A 27,879-nucleotide genomic window follows, 5' to 3' on the forward strand; every position below is an offset into this window, starting at 1 on the left:
TTTGTGTTTTTTTCACTACTGCCTGGCATTGCCTAATCGCACATGTTAAACCCCTATTTCCCTTTCTGAGGTTTTCAGATGTCATCCAAAACCGAGCTCAATTGAAACCACCAAGCATAAACAAGGCTCCGCAGAACCTGGACACCTGTGGCTATGTTATGCCTCACCTACATCTGAATCATGTCTATGTGTGCACAGAGCAAGGGCACCAGGTACCTCCAGGCCCAAGAGCCCCAACAGCCCGAGCCGCTTGCACGCATTGAGTTAGGTTTGTTTACAAAATGCATCACAATATGCAGCTGTGCGCCAAATGCAAGGTTTTCACGCATCCCCTATTTTTTTGGTCTCACCACCACACCACGAAAGCAGAGCCTGGTGCAAACACCAGCAAGGCCTGGTAGAGAATTTTACTCCACGCATTTCTTTTTTCTGAGGGAACTTGACCACTTAATTGCATTACTCCCGAAATGCATGAGTGGAAAGTTCAGGAAATGTCTTATAAATTAAACTTCCAAAATAAATATCATCATTTGAGCACTTATATTAACAGCTTTTAATTTCAATCAGCTGATAACAACATTTTGCGAGAAAAGTACCAGTCTTTATATTTAGTTACCTACTTTTATTTATTCTTGGTATCATACCGGTGCCATACCACTTTATTCTTCCTTCTTTTTCGATGGTCTAGAGGTGTCATCTGCTGCTTAAAATTTTGGTCAATTTCTCTTCAAGATGCTCTAACTGCAAACTTGTACGTATTTCATACATAAATTGGATTAATTCGCCAGCCACCCAAGCATGTTTGATGTGCACCGAAGCGTGAACAATTCACAGGAAATGGAGAAGACAATTTGAAGGAGGAAATCTATTTTTACCGTCATTTTCGCTCTCTGCAACCTTCGGTTAACCGTTTTCTTGGTTCATGCCGGTGCTCAACAAAGATAAATCCAAGCTTTTCGAGTGTCTGACTGGCCAGGCTACCTGGCAAGGCTATTCTAATGGCACCATGCAGGGCCTTGGGACAGACCTGACGCAGCTAATACGGAAGTGCTTGATGGCGAAATTCTGCCCTCTGGAGATGTTTATCATGCACACTTCTTACTTCTTTCGCATTTTAATCTCGAAGGTTGGTGGGCATGATTGATATTTATAGTTGGCGGTGAGTCGGATGACTCTGTCTACCAGCAGACCATGCAAAAAGTACCGATTTTTTGTTTTGGGGGAGCAGGAATAAGCCAGTAAGTCTCCTGTGGACCAAGTAATTGCTTACCTTACATGCTTTCAACACATGATTGGTAACCAGAGTTAGCCATTTTTTTGTTTTAATGCACCGAGTTTCGACATAAAACAAATTATGATGCCACAACGCATGCATTGGGCTTATGTTGTTCCATATTCTTCGTTATTTGCCCCAAATTTCTCAAAGTGGTTTCTCATGGCTGCTTTAACCAGATGTTTTCTGTAGTTGTCATGGTTTGCAAATGACTGCTTTATATCTGCACTATATTTTTAACACAGTGATGCTCTATGCTGCATAGCAAGTATAATGTGAGTTAAATATTGTTATGTAATAAAGAGTCAGACCACCCCATTTAAAATGTGAAGCCAACATCACAAACGTTGTCATTAAATATGAATAAACAAGCCCAAATAGATGCATTTGCTGCAGCTGAAAAGGCAAGCAGCAATACTGACATGGTCATCCAAAAGTTGTGTTGTTCTTGGAGAAGAGATTGTTTTGTGGAGCATGCCCTTTATTGCCCTTGACGTACGCTAACCATGACAATCATAATAAGTTGTTCAAAGTGATTTTAAGCGTTTTGGTTTGTGTGTTCTCAACTTTGTCTAATGTCAACAAGCGTACACAAATGAACAGAATAAAAATGCAAGTTGAAACTAGCCAATAACTAGCTTTAGGTATCATCTTTTTATCACAAGTGCTGCTGTCAACAGATAGGTGAGTTGGGATGATGTTCATCATATGGGCTACTCTATGTTAGGTTGAGTTGGTCAAGTGCATGGCAAGCGGCAATAGGAATTGTGCAAGAATCAGCACCCCACAACTGCTGTTGTGATACAAACAGGTTATACAGGATGAGATGATGTAAGGCCTCTTTAGGGTAGGCAGGGGCTACTCTCATGGAAATAAGCATTGGTATTTTGTAAGAAACAGTGACAAAATGTTTGTTTTCCCTGACCCCATCTTAACAGAAGCCAGAGGTATGTATATTGTGTTTGACTTGGTGATGGGCTGATGTGTAGTAGTCCAAGGTTTTTTTGTTTGAGTGTTTTATGCTTGTTGAATTTTCTGTTGTTATTTTTTTATTGAATTCCTTTGCTTTGTTTTCTTTTAAAAGTGCTGTGGAATGGAGTTGAAAAGTGCAACATCAAATTATTGGTGTTAATAATTTGTTATGCTCATAAAACTGTCATGAAATTACTATGCTTTAACACGCGCCCGGTTGGCCGGCTAGATACCCTTCGCTCGGGTGGGGGGGGGGGCAGTTCGACCCCCCTCTGAGATCTGGGAAACTAAGAAAGCTAGACACCAAATTTACAGGGTGTCTTGACCTATACGTGAACTCACTTAGGTTAAGGTTTTTGCTTCCTAGATCATGACCTTGAGGTCATATAATGTTAAACAAGGTCAAGTTCCAGGTTGGTCTCCAAAGCGCTCCTAGAACATAGGCAACTGTCTCTAAGCAAAGGGCCACAGGCCGATTTGAGGTCATTGACCTCGTTTGACCTTTTTAAGTTCATGGTGACCAAAATGATACAAGACTGCTCTGCGTTTTGCATTTGACTAAGCGACAAGGATTACGCTAGGCAGTATGGTCCTAAAACAAAACGTTCGACCCGGGTCATCTTAGGTCAATGGCCTGTTCTGACCTCTGATAAGTCAACTGAAGATGTATAATGCGGCTCCCGCTGTCAAGAAATGCGAAATTGGCAACAGAAACTATCCCATACAGCAAGCCCTAGAGTAATAAATCGGGTTGGTTTTGACCTTAGTCTGACCATCATACCTGACCTTGCGTCAACGTAATTTGCTCAGTCAATATTTGTGGTGTCTAAGAAAGCATCTCAGAAATATATGTCTTCGTCAAGCACTCCGTTGTTGTATCAGATTGAACGATTCCCTGGCAATTGCTTTCGCTAAATCCATGGGCTGACTGACCTGTCATAGGTCAGCGACCTTGCAAGGTATATGTAAAATGTGTGTCATACGATCCGCTACGCAATTTTCTACAGCCATGCAAAATGTGGCGCGACTACGCCGCGCCGTTCAGAAACCATTCGGGAAAAGTCCTCGGGGGGTCAATTTGCCCCCCCCCCCCACACACACCCGAGCGCGTGTTTATGTATTCTGTTTCACTTTAATGGCCTAAGATGTTAAAAAACGAAATAGTATTGTCAGGTTCCTAATATTACGTCCATGCCAAATTGAAATACATGTCTTTGATTGCGCGTGGATCAGTCATGAGCTCATAAGTTTCATCTTTTGTGAATTGATTTTTTCACTCCCGCACGGTTTTTTGCGATGACATTTTTCACTCGTACCCTAGTTTAAAAGCGATTGTAGCCCCCTGGTGCTGATCACTGACTGATCACTGGTCCGGGGAATATATATACATATATATATATATATATATATATATATATATATATATATATGTATGTATACATGTATATATACACATACATAAATCTTGTTATGACAAGTGGCATGACAGAGAACAAGCTATCGACCAATACATACATTCAGATCACTGTACACTTGAAGCATGCTAGTCAAGATGCATCCTGCTATTTATGGGCTTGAGAGAGGTCAGTAGCCAGTACGGAATCATTGCGACGGGCTGTTGGTTTCAGAGGTAGAATACTTGTTCGGGCTACCGTCCTCATGTTCTGTGTTAGCATGCATATAACGTTTCGGCCAGTTCATCCGGCGGCGTCAGGTGTTGAGTCGTGAGAAGGACTGGAAGGTGCGTGACTTTCAGCCATGCGCGTGCCACAATCGCATTTATTTCCCCGGAATGTTGGAATTCTAACCAGGGTCCTTCGAGGATTGTCAGGCCAGCGCTTTCCCTTTAAAGTCACGGGCTTAGTGGTACCACCTTCCCCGTGAGCTTCCCCATACGCCTTACCACCTTTCCCAGTAACTCAGTGGTAAATCGCTTGACTTCATGAGAAGACCCCCGTTCGAATCCCAGCTATTCTAAGAGCAAGTTCGGCTTATGGCGCGTGCATGGCTGACAGCCAAATACCATCTAGTCGTGAGGACTCAGTTACGCATGATGACGGCTAGAAAACGAATTGGTCAAAGCGTTACGCACACGCAAAAGATTAGGCAAGGACGATTGCCCACCCAATTATTCCATCCGAATAGCAATGAATGTTTGTGGTTCGATCAGAAAAGCACTGAATGTATGTGGTTTCACAGCAGACGGCGTAAGCCATCTAAACAGAAGTGCTTTGGTGGGCGTTTGAAAATGTGCGTTGCTAGACCACGCGATGTATTGCTGACATGTTCTGATTCGTAAACACAGTCTTGTGCCGAGCTGGGCATCCCAGAAAACCTTGTTCCCAAAGTCAAATTGCCCTTAAAAAGTGAGGCCGCTTAACGCCATAGGCTAAAGACCAGTCATGCTGTAACGTTTGGTTGTTGGTTTGGTTATTGCTTATCATATTGCATTGTGTTTTATTGCCCAATGATTTAGGCGAATTTGGGTATTACGAATATTACATAACGCGCTTGTTAGAATAGGCAACACAAATTAACTTCTTACTTGCATTGCTGTGAGCGGGGCGCGCGCTGCCGTTTTTCCCGTGGGAACGGCTACTTCAAAACAAAATGCTGAGCCATGCAGAAAATTGTGTTAAAACTGATGTTTTGGACTTAGCGCAGGTCCTATGGAGAACGAGTGTGGGTAATGCTACCACGACTTGAGTAGCTTTCGTGCAAAGCCTTAGAGCTGAACTGGAATATGGAAGTTGTAATACTTAAGTTCTGCGTGATATGTTTAGCTCAGTGCTTCATTTGGAACGCAGGTTTTTTGTTCTGGAAGGAGAAGAATTAAAACACGTCTTGGGAGGTTCTGACCGAGTTATGTAAAACCTATGTCGTAGCTTTTTCGTTCGATGCTCAATTTTTAGGACTTGACCCTTCATGGTACCGCCAAAAGTTCCGCCAAATTCCGGCGTGCATAAGGGATTTACGGGCATTGAGTGCGACGTCATGGTACTCATACTGTTGGACTGTGGTTGCAATTACGAAAGCATTTTGAGCTCTGTCGCTATTATCGAAGACAAAGTGCAAAAGTGATAATATCTCAGACGCTCCCGACGCATTGGGGAAAGTGACTTGCTTTTTTAATCGAAATTGTCTCTTCCTTCTGTATCAAAACAATTCGGCGAGGAGTGGTGGTGATATGGGATTTGAAGCACGCGGACTTCTTGGCCATATGGTGCCCATAACAACGATTGGAATGCCGTTTTGATAGGTCTAATCTTCTCCACAATTATTAAATGTTTGAGAAGAACCAAATTGGAGTCGTATTTGTTTGCCTAGCTTTCTGTGATAGAGCGACGCCACCAACGTTTGTCTAAGAGGCTAAGGAGATCTGGGGATATCAAAAGTACGTATCAGGCCTTTTATCCCAGCACTTTGATGATCTCCAAAACCTTCAAACCTTTTAAATATTTGTTTTCTTTCTAAGAACAACTACCGTCTATTCCACTAGACGCCAGAAGTACTCCGCGGGGCACTTTTCCTACCAGCGGATTGTCTTTAAAGGCATCGTCTTCGGAGGGCTGTACATCGAATACTGTCATGCCGATTTCGATCAGTCTGGCACCAAAAGAACAAAAGCTTCTTTGTGTTGTACTGAGGGATCTCCTTTGTCCAGAGGGGCCAAACTCCCATGGCGCGCCGGGTCAACGTCTTCATGCACGATGGACCGTACATTTTCCACTTCCGTGCGCCACCCGGTCTTAACAGCGCCGTCGGTAGCGGCCTGCTCCATAATTGGGTGGCCTTGCGCTTAAGCCTGGGTCAGCCAAAGAGTTTGGTGCCAGTCCCTTACTGGATATGATGAGTTATTTGCTGTCAGACTATCCATATTCACGGTGTAATGCAGCAGTCAGTCAGCAGTCAAGTTTTCTTCCCGGTAGCTGGTTCCTGGTTCCTGATTCCAGAACCAGGAAGAATGTGTTATCTGTATCGTATTAGCGGCCATGGTTCCCTTCCGCTCCCTCTCCCTCCATCAGTTTGCAAATGTCACGAAGAGTTTAGGTTATGACAGTCCTACCAGAGAAATGTCAAAGCGTGTGATTGCAGTTTACATGACGTTTAACCATGTGGGATATTTACGTTTGTGTGCAAGGCCTTAAGCAATGAAAATTATCGCTAATCCACAAATACTGGCGCATTGCGATCCTATTGTTAAAAAGCAGAGTTACTTAAATTAGGGACGTTGCAAGGCAGCAGTTCATCTCCTTAGTGCATAGAAGGCTTACTTCGAGCCTGCTTACTAGTTTATTGTGTGCGTACTCAGTGCACATAAGCATGGCCGGTGGCCTCGAAGAGAGAACGCAGGTAACTAAATAACCCTCGCCCTGATTCGCCGTTTTAAGTAAAGCACACTTACAGCGGGGGTCGATGCGACACCACCCGTCCGTTTGCCATCGAACACCATCGTCGATTGCCGCCCACCGCCCGCGTTGGCCGTAGATCGCCGCGGAGTGTCCCACATTCAGGGGACACAGGGGCGTAGTAGGTGGAGCGATCACGACACTAGCCAATGCGGCGTGGAAAGAAGAGGCAAGGTGTGGAGGGGAGGGGGGGGGGAGTGCAGTAGCCGAAGTTATTACTGTAATTGGTGTGAGGATGAAAGGAACATCTCTCGCAATTTATTTTCACAATTTTCTTTTTGCCTATCGTCATTGTGTGCTGTAATCCGCCACCCTCTTCTTTTCTGTCATGTCCCTTCATGCCACCTCCATAACTGTCCTAGCTTAATTTCCTTGTTGCTCTACACCCAGGGTGCCGATAGTGCATTGGATCAGTGTACTGGTACTTGAGTGTTTGCGTCAACCACTACACGCTTGGGAAACCAGAGGTACAGCGTTCAATTTCTCGCGGTGCCCTCCCTTCCTGCCCGGGTGAGAAGCAAGCGACGTCACGGCCTCAGCAGTTGAGCGCGACATTAAGTCCCGATGACGACTGCTGTTTCATGCGTTTCAAGGTTTTGCCCTGTCCTTTCCTACCCTGTGCTATTATCTTCTCCTCAATCCTGTTCTAACTTGTCCTCTCTCATCCTGCCCCGGCCGCAAACATGTCCTGTTCTGTCCTATTGCCACCTATCCTCCATTTCCTGTCTTCTGGCTGTCATGGCACGCCCAGTGATGGCGAGACTTCCATGGAGATTGGGGGACGAAAAACATGATTTGTATCCCTTCTTTATTTACTGTATGCCCATGCGTGTAATCCGCCAATGTTGTCTGTAGAATGTCTATGTTATTGCAAACTTCCAATTCAAAATGGCATTATCACTACAGGTAGTCTCCTTTACATTCCAGTCTCAGTCTTTCAATCCCGATTGTCCCCACGAGCTCAGAGTCGTGATTACGCCCATGCCCAAAAAGCCAGATTTCTTCCGCAGTATGTTGCTTTCTTAAAGATGATTCCCAATGCCTGTCAACTTGTTTTTTGTTTTGCGTCTCCCTGACTCGTTCTTGTCCTGCTCCACTTCGCTGATATGTCAACGTCACGTACTTCTCCACGCGTACCACTTCGCCGTTTAATACATATTTATTATATTTGTCAATTGTGTGTGTACAGCAGCGATTGCCTGACAGTACGGTAAGAAAACTTGTCGAATTTGGTAGCTTTGCAGCAGATTTACGCCAGCAGTGGCGTGTCTTATCTACCGGAATAAGAACTGTTCGGGCAGGTTCAGGTTTTCGTATGAGTTTCCTTTAGAACATGATGACTGTTTGCTGAAAAGTGATGCATGCTTTCAAGTGTAATGCAGCATTCACGCTCTTTACAATCGTGGGAAAATTATGACATAACACTAATTCGAACTCCAATGTTTTTACTATCGTAGCATCTGCTTCATGTTTTCACAAACGAGAGCCTGTCAAACGTTTAATGGAAACTTAAGTTCTACGACATGATTACACATCTTGTACATTTCCGGCACCTAGTAAAATCTATGCACTGGATTTTGTTTGTAATAGAGTATGTGGACAAGTCATCAGTTTGGACCAGGGCTGGCTTAGGGCTTTCTATCAGTTGCTTATCGAACAACAATGCCTCGAACAATTGACACGAATATCACTTCTGATATTCGTCTTCTTTAAGGCACGTAGCTCCCCCCCAAAAAAAAACATGTTCTCTTCTCTATCTACGAGAGAGATATACTACGGGAGATAAAACCACCTGTAACGTCTTTTCTCTATGCATAATCTTTCCCGCAAACGCACTGAACAGGTTACGTAGGTATGGCATTATCCTGAAAGTTAGTGCTTGACTTCGTTTTACCGTTTCCGTTTGCATGCCAGGTGCTGTGGAATGATGACAATTGTTCAGCTTTTATCAGCAGCAGAGCGTGAAGCGTAACTTTGCTTGCTAACGACGTTTATTCGGTACCTCTTGGCATATCGAAAGTCGATAACTGTCAGCAAAGAACTCCAGAAGCTCCAAAGCCTGTATTGTTTATATCAAGCATGTTGATCTAGGCAAACTGAACGGTGCTGGACTCTTCGTGACCCAGTGGTGGAGGTGAGTTCCATGATCCTGGGAGATTAGGCCATTTTTCGGTTGGGGGTTTCCAAAGGAGGGTAATTATACACTGGCTGAGCCCGACGCTCTCAGTGGACGGGCGAGTCAGGCCAATCGGTGGTCGACAAGTACAATGCATTCTGCCATGGCACTCCGTCTGTTTCTCCTCCTATATGCCTCCATGGTTAGAAGCTTGACGGTGCGCACGCCGCGTAGCTCACCTCCAGTGCGTTACGAGCCGTTCGGGGGCCCCTTGTATATGACCCAATGTCCTCTTCCAAGCACCGGTCGTGATAACGGGTGCCTAACTGACCTGACAGCCACGTCAGAAGGCCTGCGGCGGGGGCTGACGCTTGGCCCCGCAACGGGTTACAAACCGGTGACGCATTAAAGAGATGCCCCGTGGCCTAGTTTCTGCCACCTATCGTTACGTTACGGTGGTCAGCGCCGAGGTCACATAGCGAGGCCGACCAACCGCCGCCGGGCTGAAACTTGACCTACCTTCACAGTGATCCGGCGTCTGGCTCCGGCGGCGAGGGCAGCGAAGCGGAGGCGTGGGCAGGCCATTCTGCCAACCCAGAGGACGGGCGCGCGTCACCCCTCCGCCGCGGCCACAGTCGTTGCGGCGATGCTGGCGGCGGCCGCGCTTCTCCTGCTGGCGGCGCCGATCGTAGCCGCCCCGCCCAACCTTCGGGCAGCGGCACGTGCGCACGCCCAGCTCGTGACAATAATCGACGCAAGCTTGGCCTCACTCAGCCTGTGGCGCAGTGAGATGCACAAATGCCCACCCGTAATACGGGAGCTCGCAGAGTGCTCCTGCGACGAGGAGTGCGCGCTGTACGGAGATTGTTGCCTGGATGTGCGCCCACAGGCCCTGCCCCGCAACGACTTGGCATGCAGGCGATCCCCAGATTTCGGGTATGTGTACATGGTGTCCCGGTGTCCGGTCCAGTGGCGGGACACCTCGGTGCGAAGCCTGTGTGCTCGCAACGCGGCGTTCGCCGAGGATCCGTTCGCGGCTTTACCGGTTACAAGCCCCACCAGCGGGATGACCTACAGCAACTATTACTGCGCCATATGCCACGGTGACTTAGCAGGGTCTGTGTTTTGGACGCCGGCGATATCCTGTCCGACACTGACCAAAGAACACCAGGACGCCCTCAATATCACTGATACCTTCATTGAAGAGAACTTACTGCAGAACCCTGCTGGAGAGTGGGGATTGCAGTTAATGGACGAAAACAACGGAACGTTTCATGCGTGCGTAATTTCCCTACATTCGGGCAATAACGACAAAGAACATTTGATGCGGAACTGTCAACCCAAGATTTCCAGCTGTGCGGCTAACTGGACCAACCTAGAACTCGCCCTAATGTGCACCGCGTACAGTGCCTACATGTATCACGGCAGAATCAGGTACCGCAACGCGCACTGCGCCCTGTGCAACTATGTACCACAACAGTACATTACGTACTGGCCGGTCACCAACAATTTTGCTGAGGGAAGGCGTCCTCGCATGCATTCATCAGTCTTTCTTCTCGACATCACCACCCGGTCGGGCATGAACGCAGTGGGAGCAGCCAGGGTCTGTACCGGCACCCGACTCTGGGACCCCTTCTTCAAGATCTGCAGGGAAGTCTCAGTTTCCTCTGGCGTCGCCAACGGCACCGGCTCCCAGACCTGCCCCAAGGTTACCGTAAACGAGTACCAGTTTCAGGTCAGCGACAAAGACGTCGCGTACGTGCCGGCGTATGACCTGTTCTTGGATCGCGGCTATTACGAGCTCAGTGACGGACAGCTAACCTTTTGTGACCCGGGTTTCCAACTTAAAAGCTTCCAAACCGCCTTTTCTTACGCCTTGGTGGCATGTCGTACAGCGTCCGTGTTGTGCCTCCTGCTGCATCTGGCGGCGTTCTGTGCCGTGCCCGAAACACGGAACCTGCCCGGAAAATGTGTGACGTCCTTGTGCGTCTGCCTGCTCATCGGCTACCTCTGCTCCATGGCGGCATTGTGGCAGGATTACGGCACCGACGGCTGTGTTCTGCTGGCCATTGTTGCTTTCAGCGCCTTCGCAGCAGCGCTATTCTGGGTCAATGTTATGGCGATCGACGTCTTCAACACCCTCAGGTGAGTAATATTGGGGAGCATGAGAGCATGGCATACGACACCAGGGCATGAACGCATGATCCGCGTCCACTCTACCGGCTGGTAAAAAAAAAGAAACAAAAAAATCGCTTTACGCTAAATGACGAAAAGACTGGCGCTCGTGCGGAGACCTTAGCTGCATCAGCCTTTTCGCGCCACGCATGTAAAATGCCTCACAATCCGCTTCTGATCCAATCCGCGCTAAAAACGCGATCAGTTGATCTATTGACACCCAAAAATTGTCTCAGTTTGGTTTAAATCCAGATTCGGGAGGCATGTAAAATGATATATACGAAAGCAGGAATGGAAGGGGCGTGTGGATGGTAACTACCATGTCTATAAGAAACATTGACGTGCACCCTTTCGTGTTGCATGGCGATAATTGGGGTAGCATCTTTCTCCATCCCAAAACGATATGCCAGGACCAGCAAAGGGCAATAATTATAAAGTGCGATTGGCTCCACATCAATTGATATGACAAATGGCTATCGAGTGCAAAACATGCACCAATCCGAGTGTCTCTCAGATGCACCACCTGTTACCTGAAGGCCGCAGTCAGTTGTAAAATTCTCCCTCAGAGCTTAGTGGCCGTGGAGACCTTACATCAGCTGTGAAATACGTGTGCAAGTAAACTACGATATCAGCGTGCATAAGTGTAGGTGCTGATGAAAAAATGTTCCACATTTGAGCATGTTGAAGCAACCGCCACATATAATGAAAGAAGCTGACTCATAACTATTGGTACACTTGTAAGTGGAGAAGGCTGCTCCAGAAAACATGATTTCTGTGTTTGGTAAGCGTACTCCTCAATGCGCCATTGTTTGATTGCGTCATCGTATTTTGCACAGCATTGACTGAGAGCGAATTGACGGCCGATATATCTAGAGGTCGTGCTCACGAACGCCAGATATAATTGCCTCGACAATTATATCCTGCTTTGCCTGGATCGTCGCATGGCTAATGGAACGACGGAATTTGATTGACGTGATTTTGGCGTCGTGGATACCTGGGTAGCCTTGAAATGGTCTCCCCGAAATAGTCAGCACATCTTTGCGGGTGCGCAGCTCAGAAACTAGAGGAATTTGTTGAGGTATTTTCAAGGCAAGGCTGCGGACTGCACCGGATGTGATTCAAGATAGATAGATGAGTTTAAAACCCCATAGAAATGTGAAATACTTCCTTTAACTGCGAGGTTTCCTCTGCCTCGACACTTACAAACAGTTATCAATAAAGACAGGTATACGGGAACTGTTGCGTTATGGAGGGCGGGGATGACGTTGGAGGCTCCAGTCCCCTCTAATACTCGAATAAATTTAGCACTAGATTCACGGCCGTGCATGACGGCTTTAAGTGTCTATGAGCCCCAATCTTAGGAAACTTCCGCATTCTCTTATTGGTATGCGAAGTACCAGCAGAGAATTCTTGATTCACTGGACATACCGACCTGGAAGGTTTGGGTCAGCTGGTGCCTTCAGGACTGTAGTATTAACGCCAGCAAGCATAGGTAGCCGCTTAAGGCAGGCAGTCTGCAGGTAAGAACCATTTTAACTCAAGGGACGCGATTTTAATGCATGAAATACATACCACCGCGCTGGAACTTAAATTTGCATCTACGATGTGTCAACTTTCAGCAGTAGAAAAATATGCAACTAAAATCCCGCCACACCATAACTACAAGTTTTCAACATCACGTCCAAGAAATTCTGGTTTGCATGGAAACAAAACTATGCCGGTATAAAAAATAAATTACTAGTACGGCCGGATTGGAAACATATTGTTAAGTGGTATAGCGGTACGCGGATGTAAGTGGCGCATGGCTAAGCTAAGTGTAAGTGATTGTTTACCTACCCCTGTCTCATGCCTCAGTAATGAACTAATTGACGAGTGGCGGGCACCGACCGTCGTAGGACATCGTTGCTGTTCGTTGTTGACGACCGTGGGGCTGCAGGGAAGCTTATAACGATATGTTAACGTGCATTGATACGCGCCCGGGTGGCCAGTTGGGAACCCTTCGCTCGGGTGGGGGTCATGTTGGCGCCCCTAAGATCTCAAAAACTAAGAGGGCTAGTGATACCAAATCCACACTGTGTGTTGGCCTCTACGAACTCACTTAGGTAAAAATTTGAGCCGCCTAGGTCATGACCTGGTCAAATAAGATCAAATAGGGTCACACGTTGAGATGGTCTCCAAATTGTCCTCCGAACCTAGATGCTTGTTCTAAGCAAAAGGTCACATGCTCATTCAGGGTAAGGAACATGGTTTGACCTTTCGAAGGTTGTGGTGACCAAGATCATAGAAGACTGTTGAATTTTGCATTGGAATAAGCGACTAAGTTCAGGCCAGGTAGTATATTCCTAAAGACCAAATGCTAATCTGGGTCATGTTAGGTAGGTGACCTATTCTGACCTATAAGAAGTCCATGTAAGACGGTCCATGCGGTTTCTGTCATCAATTAATTCGAAATGAGCATCAGAAACTACCCCACATAGCAACCCTCAAAGTAATCAAACAGGTTCGTTTTGACCTTGGTCTGACCTTTTTATCTGACCCTAGGTTAAAGGAATTCGATCACTCAGTTGTGTTGCCTAGGAAAGCATCTCCGAGATGTATGCTTCGTCCAAACCCCGTTGTTCCATCAGCTTCAACGATTCCCTCGAAATTGACCTCGCTGAATTCATGGCCTGACTTTGACCTGCCCTCGGTCAATGACATTACAGGGTACGTCCAATTTTTTAATACCACACGATTCTCTACTCAATTGAATACAGTTGAGGCAAATTTGGCGCGGCTACGTCGCGCCGTTGGGAAACCATTTCGGAAAAAACCCTCGGGGTTCAATTTGATTTTGAAAAGGTTTTTCGGAATGGTTTCCAAAAAAACCCGGCGTAGTCACGCCAACATTTGTTAAAGTGTAGATACTTGAATAGCGGATCGTGTGGCAACAGCATCTAGATGCACCTTGTAAGGTCGCTGACCTACGGTAGGTCAGTCAGGCAAAACATTTCACTTCAGAGAAGACCATTTCTCGGGAATCGTTCAATCTGATGCAAGGACGGAGTGCCAGACGAAGCCATACATCCCAAGATAGCCTCTTAGGCAACGCAACAATGTAATTAGCAAAGTCCATTGACCCAGGGTCAGGCATAAAGGTCGGACCAAGGTCAAACCAACCTGTTTTATTACTCCAGAACTTGCTGTATATATTAGTTTCTGGTGCTCATTTCGAGTCTGTAGATAACAGGAACCGCATTATACATCTTCACGGACTTCTTTAATGTCAGAATAGGTCACCGACCTACAATGACCCAATCAAAAATCTTGTGGTTAGTAACATGCTTCCTAACGTAAACTGGAACGCTTATTTAAATACAAAACTCCAAGCAGTCTTGTATGATTTTGGTCACCATGACCTGCAGAAGGTCAAATAAGATCGCTGACCTTAAATAAGCACCACTGACCTCTAACTTACGCAGGTATCAAGTTTCCGGGGGCATTTCGGACACCAACCTTGAGTTTGACTTTGTTTGAACCGAAGGTCATAACCTAGGAATCCCAAATTTTGATACGGCTGAGTTCACATACAGGCCAATACAACCCGTAAATTTAATGCTTCTAGCTTGATCAGTTGCTGATATTTCGTGTGAAATCAAATTTGTGCAGTGCAAACAAAAGTGTAGAACGATGATATATCCTTCCTCACGAGCTAGCTGTACAGGTTAATTTCTCGCTGTAAATATATACTAAATCATGCGTGTGTGGATGACCTTCTCCGCCATTTTTTTTTTCAAGGAGAAGCAAAAGCGCTATGCACAAGCAATTTGAATTTGTATTCAGACCAGAGCCAAGTTGTGCTTTCCAACGCTTATGCCGCCTTTCGGTATGCTTGAAGTTAAAAGGATAATTCCTGATGCAACCATGAGAGTACATTTTGAACAATGAAGATGAGTCAGAACCTCTGTAAATACGCATGGCTTCTGCGTTCTTCAGGAAAACGAGCAGCGAGCTGACCGTCTCCAGGGGCTCTCATTTGAAGCGGTTCATCCTCTACACGCTGTACGTGTGCGCTGCCAGCGCGACGCTGGTGACGGTCGCTGTGCTGGCTGACGGGTCACACAGCGTGCCGTACAGCCTCTGGGCTCGCTTCGGCCGAGAGATCTGCTGGCTGAACAACCGCGGAGCGGTCCTGGCGTTCGTCTTCGCACCAGTGTTTCTCGTCATGACGACGAACGTGGTGCTGTTCGTCGCCAGCGCCTGCATGATCTCTCAGATGTCGTCTTCTACGGCTCGTCCGGCCAGCAGGCAGCCACAGGTCAGTGCTGAGACCTCGGGCGTCAAGCCGCACGCATGCTCTATGAACGACTGGTGCTCACCGGGAGGCCTCAGCGCAGCCACTTTGGTGGAAGCACACGACTCACGGTGATCAGGGGCAAGGCCGTAGGCCTAGTGTATGGAAATTGCGAGAAAATCAACAAAGTCTGAATGCCACCGGCCGACACGCTTGCAATGCAAAGCAGTGTCGCTCATGAAGGTGTCACGCTAGGACACTCCATGGATGGAATTTTTAGGATCCGGCCTGGTCCGGTCCGGCCAGTTCAGGTCCAATCCACCCACCAATCCACCTTTTTAGATCTCTCAACCCAATCCGACCGGGTCTGGCTTACTACAAAAGTTGGTCAAATCAATGCTGGTTAATACGCTCCTATCTAAGACTTAGCGTATTAGTTTATCCGTCTTGAATTTAAACCATTCATTAATTTCAAACGGCATACAATGCTGTTATCAGTTGGCACCAACCAGCTGCTTTGATACTGTTAACAAAGCTTGTCTGCTGTTGGTATAATTTGTACGATCACCAAAGCTAGTGGTGTTATTAATGGTATCCGAATTACTTGGGCCAATCTTTCACATATGAACCACATCGAAGAGTACAACATCGCTGCTGGTTGAAACGAGTTCAAGGCATGTACACGATTATATAGTTGCTCATGATGCTTAGAAACCTTCAGCAGCACCCAGTTCACAAGCACAAGGCGGCATCCACTTCCGAATAAATCGTCCATCTCACCTGGTATATGCTTCATGTGTGTTTCCGCTGTCGAGCACACCAACTAAGAAACAACCTCAACTGAGACCATATCCTGTTATGTTACCGGTCGCGACAAACTCATTATCTACGTGCGCGACTGCCTACTGGCAGGTAGGTGTCTGGTTTCAACCCCCCCCCCCGAAAAAATGAAACAGTTGCCATTCTTCGTGGTGCTACCGGACCTCCCTGCTTTGCTCACGCTGGATATACATGAGTTATTTTTATCTGTAATCGTGCATCGCACAGCTGCGTAAATCGACGTGTGCAAAGTTCAAAATCAAGTTATTTTGAACTATGTACTTCCTTTCTGCCACGTGTATTAAGCAAAATAATGCCGCCCATTACCATCGTGTCATGACCGTTAAGGCATTTGATACACATATAATCCACTTCCCGAAGGCTCCGGTCATCACACAAGCTACTCCAAATCTTAGCACATTTTCATTTCAGGTACGAATGGACCGTTTGGTTGGCGTGATCCCCCACGTTCATTCTGCTGGTTGTATATGTTACGTGTCTTTGGCCCTTATAAATAATTACCAGAGGTAAACAAGCATATAATTGCATTGTTGATGCCTAATTTGTGCGTAGACTATGCAATTCGGAGCAGAAAAGACAGGATCACTGTGTTCCTGCGTAAAGTCTAGACTTTTGTTAGATACAAACGGCACCAGTTCACATCAAGCAGCTTACTGCTGGGGTATAAAGTAACCTTTGATCAGACATATGCCTGGATGCCAAACAACGTCCAAGGTTCAGGAAACCCTCTAGCAAAAGTTTTAAAAAGATCCCAGGTCTTGGAAGACCACTCAACAAAATTCCCAAAAAATCGAAGATCCTAGAAGATCAGACAAACTTTTAAAAAAGACCCTGGATCCCAGAACACCCTTCGACACCGAATGTCATTGCAAGTTTTAGGTCAAACAAATTGTCAGATCCTCGCACAACACTTGCTCAATTTATGCATCATGGGCAGGGAATACTGACTGACAGCTGTGCCAATAGCTCTACCAACCTTCAGAGCCAGACCCACTGCTGAAATGTCCTTCAACTGTTCCCTTCTATCCCTATCCCGGACTTCTATCGCTGTCGACTTTTACTCCTTTCCAACTTTCTGTGATTCGATTTTATGCCTGCGAGCTATTTTATGACTGACTTTTACCCCTCAGGGTTTTTGCTCCCTTTTGCTTCATTATTCGACTACTGTGCATCCTTGCTGAAGTTATTTCCTGGGAGCTTTAGGTCCCACTTGACCATTTCCGTTTGACTTTTCTACTCAACGCTTTTTGCGTTGGGAGCTGGCCACCCGCCTTGCTCCACTCCAGCCACATTCCAAACGGACCCTGTCAATGCCTATCAGACTGCCCTGCGCTTGGGCGGTAGCGCCGTCATGTTGCGGGCCATCCATGTGCGACCAGTGTCATTCGTTGCCTGGATGGGTTCGTGAGGGCGCCGATTTCCTTGTTTGAGCGTTGAAAGATCGGCGGCATAGTCTTATCCGGTCTAGATCTGCATATCAGCGCGGATATAACAGAGTAGTGCATTACGCAAATTTTTCCAGGCTGCAAGTTGTTGACCCGTGCGTTTTGAACCTGGTCTGGTGGAGTGAGAAGGATTATATCTCTTGTAAGAGTCGACGGCCTTTCCTGCCCATATGAAGAATAACGTTTCTGTCAGCGAAAGAAAGAAATAACTCAATTTGGAACTTAACACTACGCGACGTGTTGGACAACCGATCGTGAACCTAATAAACTGTTGACGGCGCGAAATTGGCCACGTTCATATCGTCCACGCTTGTCCACGCAAACCCGACAGGATCGAATAGCCGGTATGGGTCGTCGTGTTCTTTTGGCCTAGCTGCCTGTGTTCTGAAGAGCCGGCATGGACTATGATAAAACCTTTTCCTTTTCCAATGGCGTTCTTCCGTCCGTTGATTTGACTACCGTCCAGCCACGCCATGTCCTCCATATTGTACTGATTATACCACGTCTCGTCGGTATAAATGATTTTGCTATCGCGAACTTCTTCACACAGCTTCCTCATCTCCCGCAAGAACTGGCATCTCGTTGCTGCAATATGAGGTTTCTCGATCAGGATCTTGCGCTTGTTGATCCTTCGGTAATCCGTTCGCGAGTAGGTGTTTTCTTGCGGTGGATCTAGACATGGTGACGCCGAGCTGTCCGTGAAGAGCATCCGTGATGGTGTCCAGAGTAACATGTTTTCCGTCGATGTACATTTGGTGTACCATTCTCCTCATCGCGCAAACATCGAACGGATCTAGATCCACCCTGGGTCTTGCTGCAGCTGGTCAGGATCGGCTTGACGACTTCAGTCTGGCACCATTCTGGGTTTCACGTTGTATGCGATAGACTGTAGTCTTCCCAACGCCCGTTACAGCTGCTGTTATTAATAATGGACTCTCCCGGACGGCGTCGTCGTCTCCCGCCTTCAACTTCACGTCCCGGTCTTCGACAAGATGTTGATACACATTGTAAACAACTTCCCTACTTTGTGCCCCGAGAATCCTTCCAGACGCTCGATTAGATTTTTCATTCATTGGTAGGTAGGTACTAAAACATATAAAAGATATAAAAAGACAATGAAATATACAAGTAAAACAATATAAAAACTTTTCACTGCGTAAGAGATTACCGCAACGCGAAAGTGATGCCGGTCATAATGCGGGTAATTTTAGGGTTACAGCGCACTCGAATAATGACCCACGCGCAAAAAAACGTGCAAAATCGTTGGCAGCACTTTAATTCCGTTCTTTCTTAAGATAAACAGAGCATAGCTGGTAATTCAGTACGCAAAGGCCCGTCTAGCTAATGATTCGGCCCGCAAAAGCCTACCGTTATAATGCTGGTCCGCCGTCAACCTGCAAGATTAATTTATTGCAATATGCAGTTTATCATCTCACCTTATTTCAGGCCTGTTCATGATATTGTGCATAAAATGGCATATTATTGCTATCTAATACACAAAATTGTTTTGCTAACACCAGTGATGTTACTCACAGAGCAGCAATCAAAATACCTACACAATGGAATTTATCGTGTACCAAAGCAGATATTAACCAATGTGATAATAGTTTTAAGCTGTAAATGGGAAGGAAAAATGTGACAATGAGCATTGTCTCTTACCAAAATACTCCAAACACTTCACGCTTTTACCTCACATGAATAAACCACAGACGATTTCTTCTAGGGTTGCATGCATCAACCGATACCTTTGCACTGATGGTAAAGTTTTCAGTTTTCCACAGTTTTTCATGCCTTTCATTAATCTTAGATCTTGATTGTGATTTGTGAGGTACGGTTTTGCATCCTGCGTAGTGAGGAACACACTAGCTTCAACCAAGCTGTTGAAAGTTTTGTGGAAACGTGGGCCCTCGATCGAACCTTTCGTCAGTCCAGTCATCCGCGTGTGGCTGCTCAGCCCTGTCGAAGGCGTGGTTGAGTCCATGGGCAGCATCCTCAAGGAGGGTTTCTCCATGCACCGGCAGCTGAGGCATGACAATGCCGCGAAGGAGCTCAGGATTTGATGGAATGGTCCTGAGCTTGATGGTGCCGAACATCTCATGAGAGCTGTTCAGAAGCATCACCGGTTTGACTTCGTGAGGCGCTCTGTCAACGTGAAGCACATGCTCACGGGAACGGTGATCGCCCGGCACAGAGCATCCCAATCTTATCGTTCCTGTCTTTTCAAGCAGTTGAGGAGAAAAGGAGCGTTGACATCGTGACTTCCCTCTTGGATCAAATTTTGCGTGCGCGGTTAACGTTCTGGAGCTCACGGCGAGTGCTGAAGTGCTTTAGGCAGGGTTCTCAGGCTTTCGTTGTGTGCTGAACTGTACGCGGCGTATTTGGCATTTTGTACTGACACCATGTCGGCGCGATTTTGTACATATCCAAGGTGAATTCAGTGTAAATACAAAAAATCCTCGCCAACCACGTGGTGTTGAAAGCGTTGTAGGAAAACAGGCATCTGGTCAGGGATATGAGAAGTAAAACTACGATGCTGTCGCGATCCGACCGAAGCTCAGTTGAGAAGTGTTGATCAATGCGATTTTGCGTTCATGGGCTTCATGAAAAAGTCAAGGAGACAAAATCTGGCTTCGCAGTCTGGAGGGAGACAGTGTCTACGGTTTTTTACCCCTGCCGCCGACGGAACAGCCCCGGAGAAACGGTAAACGGCAGGCATTAGCAATGTCACCATGTCATCGCTGCAGTGCTGGCCCTGAAAGGGCACTGCCGACCCTGCGCAGCAATGGCCGCCAGCATCGCAACTTACCTAGCACACTGCCTGGTCCTACCTTTGGCCGCGCTGGGGACGGCTGGTTTCGGACGGCCACTGTCGCGATGGGTTCCATTCGTCAAGGAGAGTAAAGCTATGCACCCTCTGCCACAGGTTGTATTGATTATATATATATATATATATATATATATATATATATATATATATAATGATCATTCGTACACAATGTTCTAATCGTGAGCCAGTGGCGGTATTCATTCTGTTTTCTATCTCAATTCTGCTGAAAAAAGTTGGCGGCACCGGGATTCAACTACATGATTGAACATGACAATATGTGCACGGGTCTACGCTTTGCCTAATAGCGCGAGCAGGAGTGCCACCGCGCACCTATTTGATGCCAGAAATTGAAAGAAAATTGTTCAAGTTTCACTTGTATGCACTTTTCATTTTTATATGTGGTCGAGATTAAGATAGCCGCGGGCTTGAAAGGGACATTTAATGTAAAGGTTAAAATGAATGAGATGTGTGCCGTTGCTGTCATATTTTATACTAGGCTTTGGACCCTTCCCCGGGGATTCAAAGTCTATTTCGTTTTTTCTACCATTTCATTTACCATTTCAGACGCACCTGGGCCTCTACTGCCGGCTGGCGGTGCTCATGGGGCTGACCTGGACCGTTGATATCACATCTCAAATCATGAAAATCGCAGAACTGACCTACGTCACCAGCCTGCTACACGCCCTACGAGGAGTCTTTATCTTTCTCGGGTTCACCCTGAACCGAAGAGTAAAGGCATGGCTGCTGCACCTTGTATCGGACGGCATTGCCGCCGTCCGCACTACTATCTTCTCCTCCATAAACTCACCCGAGGGTGGTGCCAATAGCCGGTAGATCCGGTAGAGCGGCTGGACACGGTGGAACTAGTGGACCCGATGGAGCTGGTGAAGAAGACAGCCTGTGGAACCGGTGCAGCTGACAGCCGGTTAAGTGGACGCCAGCGGCCGAACTTGGCAGCCAGAGAATAGTTAGGTCTGGACGGCTCGACAAATACATTCTTCGTCATCTTGAACGCCGCGTAGCCTGTGTGTGTGTGGGGGGGGGGAGGGGGTGGCAGAATTTGAACGACGTTGGTATGGCGTGATGCACACCCGAATAACTGAAATATGCAGCATTTCTCCGGGGGCGTGTAGCTCAGAAACTAGAAGGCTCTAGGTCTGATGGGCTCAAATGCCTTGCTCATATAAAAAGCTCCGCTTTCCCATTCCCAAAAATATTTCGCAAATCACCAAGCATGCCTCTTTTCAGCCATTTCACCCACGTACATTTTCACGGCGATCCTTTCGTCATGCGAAGGACACCTTTTTCTTACCTAATACGGATTTGTGATGTTACTGAATTGCTAACGTACTCAATCCTGGCTGAATTCTTTTTTCTCTACGAAGAATGCCATGCCGGCTTTTCGATGCCTATTTTGTCTGCGACAAAGCTAAGTTATTTGCGTTCATACTTTTCCAATAAACGTAGTGCACACTTTTAATTCAACTGCAAGATAGTTACATCATAATTAAAACGCATCTCGGGGGTTTTAAAAAGGTGGAAAGCTGTGCGACTGATGTACTTGACTCGATCTCAGATGAAAACGACGTCCTCGTCGCGTCGCAAGTTCGTTTAGAAATGCCTGTGTTCGAGTCATGTCTGCATTTGACTGTGTGTACCTAACAGGCACGATGTAGCTGGCCGCCGCCGCGGCTGCTGACCGCTGGGTCATCCAACCACCGCGCTGGTTGCTTGGTCTGACCGGGCCAGTTTCGGCCGATCCGTGTCACGGGGCCGTACTGGCTACGCGACGTGCAATTGTGTGATGTATATGTAAACGTGATTGGGCTTTCCGTACATCTTGCAGAATGATGAGGGTAGTGAAGTGCTTGATTTAAAGGTGCAACATAAGGTTCCCAAGTAGGGTGTAACCGTTAGGATGCTATCATAATTGGGTTCAATGGGTTATGTAATAATTTAATATAATATGGGTAATATGGGTTAAATCAAATGGGTTCAATGCAGTTCCATGGTTGCTGGATCCACAAGTTATGTGAATTTCGTAAACAGTGACGTACTCGCGGGCGCTTTAGAGGCTAGTTTGCTGGGGTAATGCAGCTTTCCTCAAAGACACGGCCTCCTAAGAAAAATTGCGCAATACACTCCAAGACCTTATTGTGTGCTGTAATTGCTTGACTGACTTTTGCTATTTAAATATATAAGGTAAGTAAACCGGATCAATTTTGTAGACATTTCCGTTGCATGCTTAGTATTTCAGCCGTGCCAAATCTGATACCTCTACAAAATCCATTGCTGTTGTCGTTGTCATGGTTACGGGCATGGGTTCACACAATCCTATGGCACCGCATAAGTTTGCGAAATAAAGTTTAAAGCGTAAATGTACTGTTAAAGCTGATTCACAGCGCTAAAGATTTACTGCACAGAATCGTGTCGTGGTGCATCGTGTAACAAGAATACGGCGGACACCGCCTCATTAGTAGTTCTCAATGACATCAAGACAAGTCGGGCAGTGCGGCATGAGGCTGCCGACACAAAGCGCCTGTTCAGCATTTTAAGGGCCGGGGTTTGTTCGAAGCATTTTATTGCATTAAGGCTCTTTACGCGATTTTAAGTTTCAAATGCTACATCTCGCGAAGGACCCTGCGAGCAAGCCTGACATGAACAACGCCAAAGGAAACACTTACATGGGCGATGTCAACGCCTCCCCTGATAAGACGGTTGATGGGCTGAAGAATACTGTCGAGGCGCCCTCTCCCTGCCTACGGTTTTTGGAGGATATCTTTTCAGCCTGTTGCGCAATCGTGCCCAAGTTTCTGTGGCATTTGGGGCATCCATTACGCGCGTTTGAACACAAAAATGTATCCGTAGCATTTGGCTTCTGGAGAGTGATCTTTTATGGCAATCTTCGACCGGCGCGAGCGGCGGGCGGCAACCAACAAAGTCGACGTTGGCGGCGGCAGGCACGTCACCTGTTACGGTAACAAGAGCCCTGCATTATACACATGTGCTCAAAACACACAAAACTAGATGTCATATGCTCGAAACGAACAGCTGAAACGTTTGTGTAGCTTTTCCCCTATCCGTGTATGTTGTGAAAAAGGGGAGTCAGGGCGAGGGTTGAGCTCTGAATCGACGTTCAGACGTATGAATGGCGTACCCTGCTCGCTCGTCAAGACGCCAAAAATATAGGCAAGCGCCGGGCATTTTAAGTGCCGGTGATAATGCCAAATAACCGGGCTCATATGTCTATGGATGGACAGGACGTTTGCGAAATATAGGATCCAACCAATGCTTTTAGCACCAAAACTACGCCTGTCAAGCTGGCAGCACATCTGTTAGATTAGTTAGACTGGAGCGTCGGTCGAAATTCCGTGCTGCCAATATTAAGCTGGATGTTGACAGGCTAATAAAACTCGGTCAATGCATCTGAACCTACGAAAAGCTTAATTCAGCAAACAGGACTTCACGAGATATATGCCCAAACTCAACGTTTCGAAAAAATTGGGCACTGGCCTACGAGTGCACGCTTTGAACTCATCAAAATTCGTCCGCCCCCCCCCCCTCATATTGACCCTGAACCTCAACCTAAAATGTTTCGGGCAGTTGTGGATGCCCACTTCACGCTTTCAGGTTTTGAAACGCGTAGGCTTCATATTATTAGCTTAGCAATTTTTAGCCAGATCGTGAGAGTCCTGAATATCGATATACAACTTGATACAAAACTGCTGCTAGTTAGACAGACGTCTGAAAATTTGGCTTTAGGCTGGGTCAGCCATGCCAGAGTGCCCAACCTTTCAGCGCCCTGCTAGGCCATGCTTCTGATGGAGTATTTGTTGTTCATTGGTGTTTTCGGGCAATCAAAGTAAAATGCTACCAAACTGTTAGTACAGATGACAGATGCTGCCTTGGGTACCAAAATTTCGTTAGATGGGGTCAAAGTGCTTTAAAAGAAGCGCCGACAATAGTTGATAAACGTGCACCCATGCCCATACCCATACCCATAACGTGTACAATAGTTAATTAACATTAACAATAGTTAATTAACATTAAATAGTTAATTAACGTTATTTAACGTGACCGGCATTGGCCGTTTCAGGCATTCCGAAGAAGCTCCTCACTATTCCTCTGGTTGAATGGAGATGGCAGGCTGATCAGATTCCGCGTCCCTGAACGCTTCCTGGAGCCGGTGAACGTGTTGCCGGGAGACGTGGTTCTGATGCGTAGACGGCAGGTGACGCCTTCCCGACTACATCGTGCTATCCGTTGGCCCGGACGCAAAGGCTCCGGCGCATCTCCGCTTGTCTCGATGCGGATAGCATGACGCCTTGCTTGGGCACTGCTACGACCCTTTTGGTGTTATTGCTGCTTGCTCCTCCTCCTGCATTTTGTAAATGTATCAGTATCTGGTATCGTGTTGCATATCTGTCTCGTGTTTCTATTTTGCATGTGCTTTACATCCCGGTAAATCGCAACATATGCGCTGAAATTATTAGCTTGCTTGGGGTTGTAAGCTCTCTGCATATGGCCTGCATTTCATGGGAAGAATGGTCGTTATTCAGGGACGAGTTATTCTTCCACCGACCTCCTCACCTAATGCTGAGGGTGAGTCCGAAACGTCGCATGCCGATGTCACGCGCCCAATATTCAGCGAATGCAAGAGAGCTTAAAGCGTCAATCATGCCAAGACGACTAACAAATTTTCAAACCAACGTCAAACTTAGCAGCCTCACACACGTAGGTGACCAATACGGGACCGAATGTCATGTGACGTTTAGACTAGAATGACAGGCGGATGAGCAAAGAATATGCCTCAGTGACCGAACAAAATAGGGGCAAGGTATTTGCATGCACGATGTCAGGATATTTCGAACCCGGCAAGCACAGTCTGTATTCCAACACGCAGAACGCGCGGAGACGCAGAATGTTAGCACGTAGGAAAACTGGACGAGTATAAGCCCAAGAACAACATAAGCGCCATCTATATAACGGGTGTTGGTACTTGTAACGCCACCTAGGTAAGCGTTGCAGCACACGCGCAAAATGACTTGCAGTTGAAAGCCAAGGCGCTGAGCTTCAAAGGCATACGTGGCGTACGAGAGAACACACGTTCCGCCTAATGCTGAAAGCATTTCAGCTGTCTGCACCCTCTCAATCTGCACATTGGTCGCCTCGGAAAAGACCTTTTTCTATGGGTTTACAATGCTGTGGCTTGTCCAGGCGTCCCGCAGTAGCGTCGGGGCGGGGTTACCAGATAAACTTCGAAGGCTCCTGACGCCATTCAATGGGGGATTATCGCAGCACCTAGTATTCGTAACCCCTAATGTATCACAACACCTGATGTTCGAAACGCCTAATGTATCACAAGGCCTAATGTTCATGACCTCTAATATATCATAACTCCTAATGTATCATAACCCCTAATGTTCGTGACTCCTAACGTATCACAAGGCCTAATGTTCATAACCTTTAATATATCATAACTCCTTATGTGTCACTACTCCTAATATATCATTAGGCCTAGTGTATCAAACCACCTAATGTTTCACAGCTCCTAATGTATTGCAATCCCTAATATATCACAATACCTAATGTATCGGAACGCCTAGTGTATCATAACCACTAATGTTTCATAGCGCCTAACGTATCATAACGCCTAACGTCCATAACCTCTAATGTATCACAACTCCTAATGTGTCATAACGCCTAATGTGTCAAAACACCTAGTGTATCATAACCCCTGACGTATCGTAACCCCTAATATCAGCTGACGACGCTGGCGAGGGCGGGCGATTTTCAACCCTTTCGACCGCATCTGAACTTCCACTGAAGTCTACCAGATTATACGGGTGTTTTTGGCGCATACAGTACTGGAAAGCGAGGCAAGGTGGGCGGTGTCCGAAAACTCATTCTTGATTCTTGTCATGCTCATTTTTGTGCTTTCCAGGCTGATGGGATCTGAGAAGTGTAATGGAGTGATAGAATATAAGAATGGATTGATGAAAAATCCGTTCTCAGCGCTCATTGTTTGATGCGCATAAGGAAAAGTAGATGGTGACATGGAAGTGAGGTAGCTGGAAGGCAGGGAGCTGGTTCATCAGTATTTGAACTTGATTCACGTTTGTCACAGTTCTTGCACGGCTGAATGATCAGTATTTGAACCTTAGCCATGCTTGTCACAGTTCTTGCATGGCTGAAATCTGTTCTCAGCACTCCTTGTTTGAAGGTCATAAAGAGAAGTAGAGGGTGACACGAAAGTGAGACAGCTTGAAGACGGAAATGGTTAGTCATTGTTTGAATCTGAGTTGAAGACAGGGAAATGGTTAATCAGCATTTGAACCTGAATCACATTTGTCTCAGCTCTTGCATGGCTGAATGATCATCGCTGATGAATGATCTGAATCTCAGTCATGCTTGCCACAGTTCTTACATGGCTGAATGGTTGATGCTGGTGCATACAGTCTGTGCTTTTGGCATACGCCCAGTTTCAGTAACCCATTGCATTGAGCTGTTTTTTTGACAATCCCCCCCCCCCAGCCTCATGTTAACTTGAAATGGGAAGTCATTCCTCCCATGGAAACAATTATAAGTCATCAAAAAACTTTCTTTAACTTCTAGCATCAAAGAAGCAAATTCATGCGGTCAAAACGTGTGGAAAAAATCGGGTCTTGGGGGCATATCAGTTCGGCACGGCCAGGTGAACTTCCAGCCAATTTTCAAAAGTGATACCCCTGGCATATAACATGGCTAAAACTTACCAAGCTGGACAAAAAGCATGGAATGATAAGTGGGTCATTATCGGAAGCCCTAATGTTTGTAACCACTAATGTATAATAATGCCTCATGTATCAAAACTGATAATGGTTCATAACATTTGGTAGCATGGTGGGTAGAAACGCATACGACCTTTTCCCCATGAACTTTTCGGTCCAGAATATGTTCGTTACGATTGCTTCCCGGCGACTGTTTCTTTACACAACCTGTATCTTTTGTAGCCTTTGCATGATTCACTTTTTGCATGGCGAGCTCTTTAGCGTACCGATGTCGTTCTAATGAACTACGGCATACAAACTTAATCTCAAGAAAAATTGCCGTGCGATCTTTTTCTAAGCGTACTTTTGAGCTCAGCAGTTACTGACACAGGCACTAGATGACACCCGAGGAGTGTTATCCCTGCTTGCGGACAAAGGCACGTAAAGAAAAGGCCGTGCGACAGTTATTGGCAAGTTACAAGTTTGCACGCGTTAAGTTCGTCAAGATAGGCTTCGTACGGTATCAGTTTCGTATTGTGAAAAGAACCTTACGGAAAAGCCTTGCTCGGCAAAACAGAAGTCTGAAAAAGTTCAGCACGACATTGTTTGCATCGTAAACGTTAGTATGGATAAGTCCGGTAATTTGTTTGCCAAGGATGAAGCTTGTCTAAAAAACTACTTGCGCTAAGGCTTTTTGCAGATATTTGATGTGGACACACGAACGTTCGTCCTCAAATGTTTTCACCGACAAAGTCAGTTTCACATGAGTGCGCACACGAAGATTGAAATTCAGATGTCTG

General features: G+C 46.4%; 1 protein-coding gene across 1 annotated transcript; it reads left to right on the plus strand.

Moving 5' to 3' along the window:
- The first annotated feature begins 9,846 nt into the window (after positions 1-9,846).
- On the plus strand, positions 9,847-21,263 carry LOC119111804 (adhesion G-protein coupled receptor D1-like). Its single transcript, XM_037235626.1, has 3 exons — positions 9,847-10,915; positions 14,921-15,242; positions 20,895-21,263. The coding sequence occupies exons 1-3, from the start codon at positions 10,020-10,022 to the stop codon at positions 21,162-21,164; spliced, it is 1,488 nt and encodes a 495-aa protein (XP_037091521.1). The 5' UTR covers positions 9,847-10,019; the 3' UTR covers positions 21,165-21,263.
- Positions 21,264-27,879: the final 6,616 nt, after the last annotated feature.

Source organism: Pollicipes pollicipes, unplaced genomic scaffold (assembly GCF_011947565.3).
Source record: "Pollicipes pollicipes isolate AB1234 unplaced genomic scaffold, Ppol_2.1 Scaffold_7261;HRSCAF=8764_pilon_pilon_pilon, whole genome shotgun sequence".
NCBI lineage: Eukaryota > Metazoa > Arthropoda > Thecostraca > Pollicipedomorpha > Pollicipedidae > Pollicipes > Pollicipes pollicipes.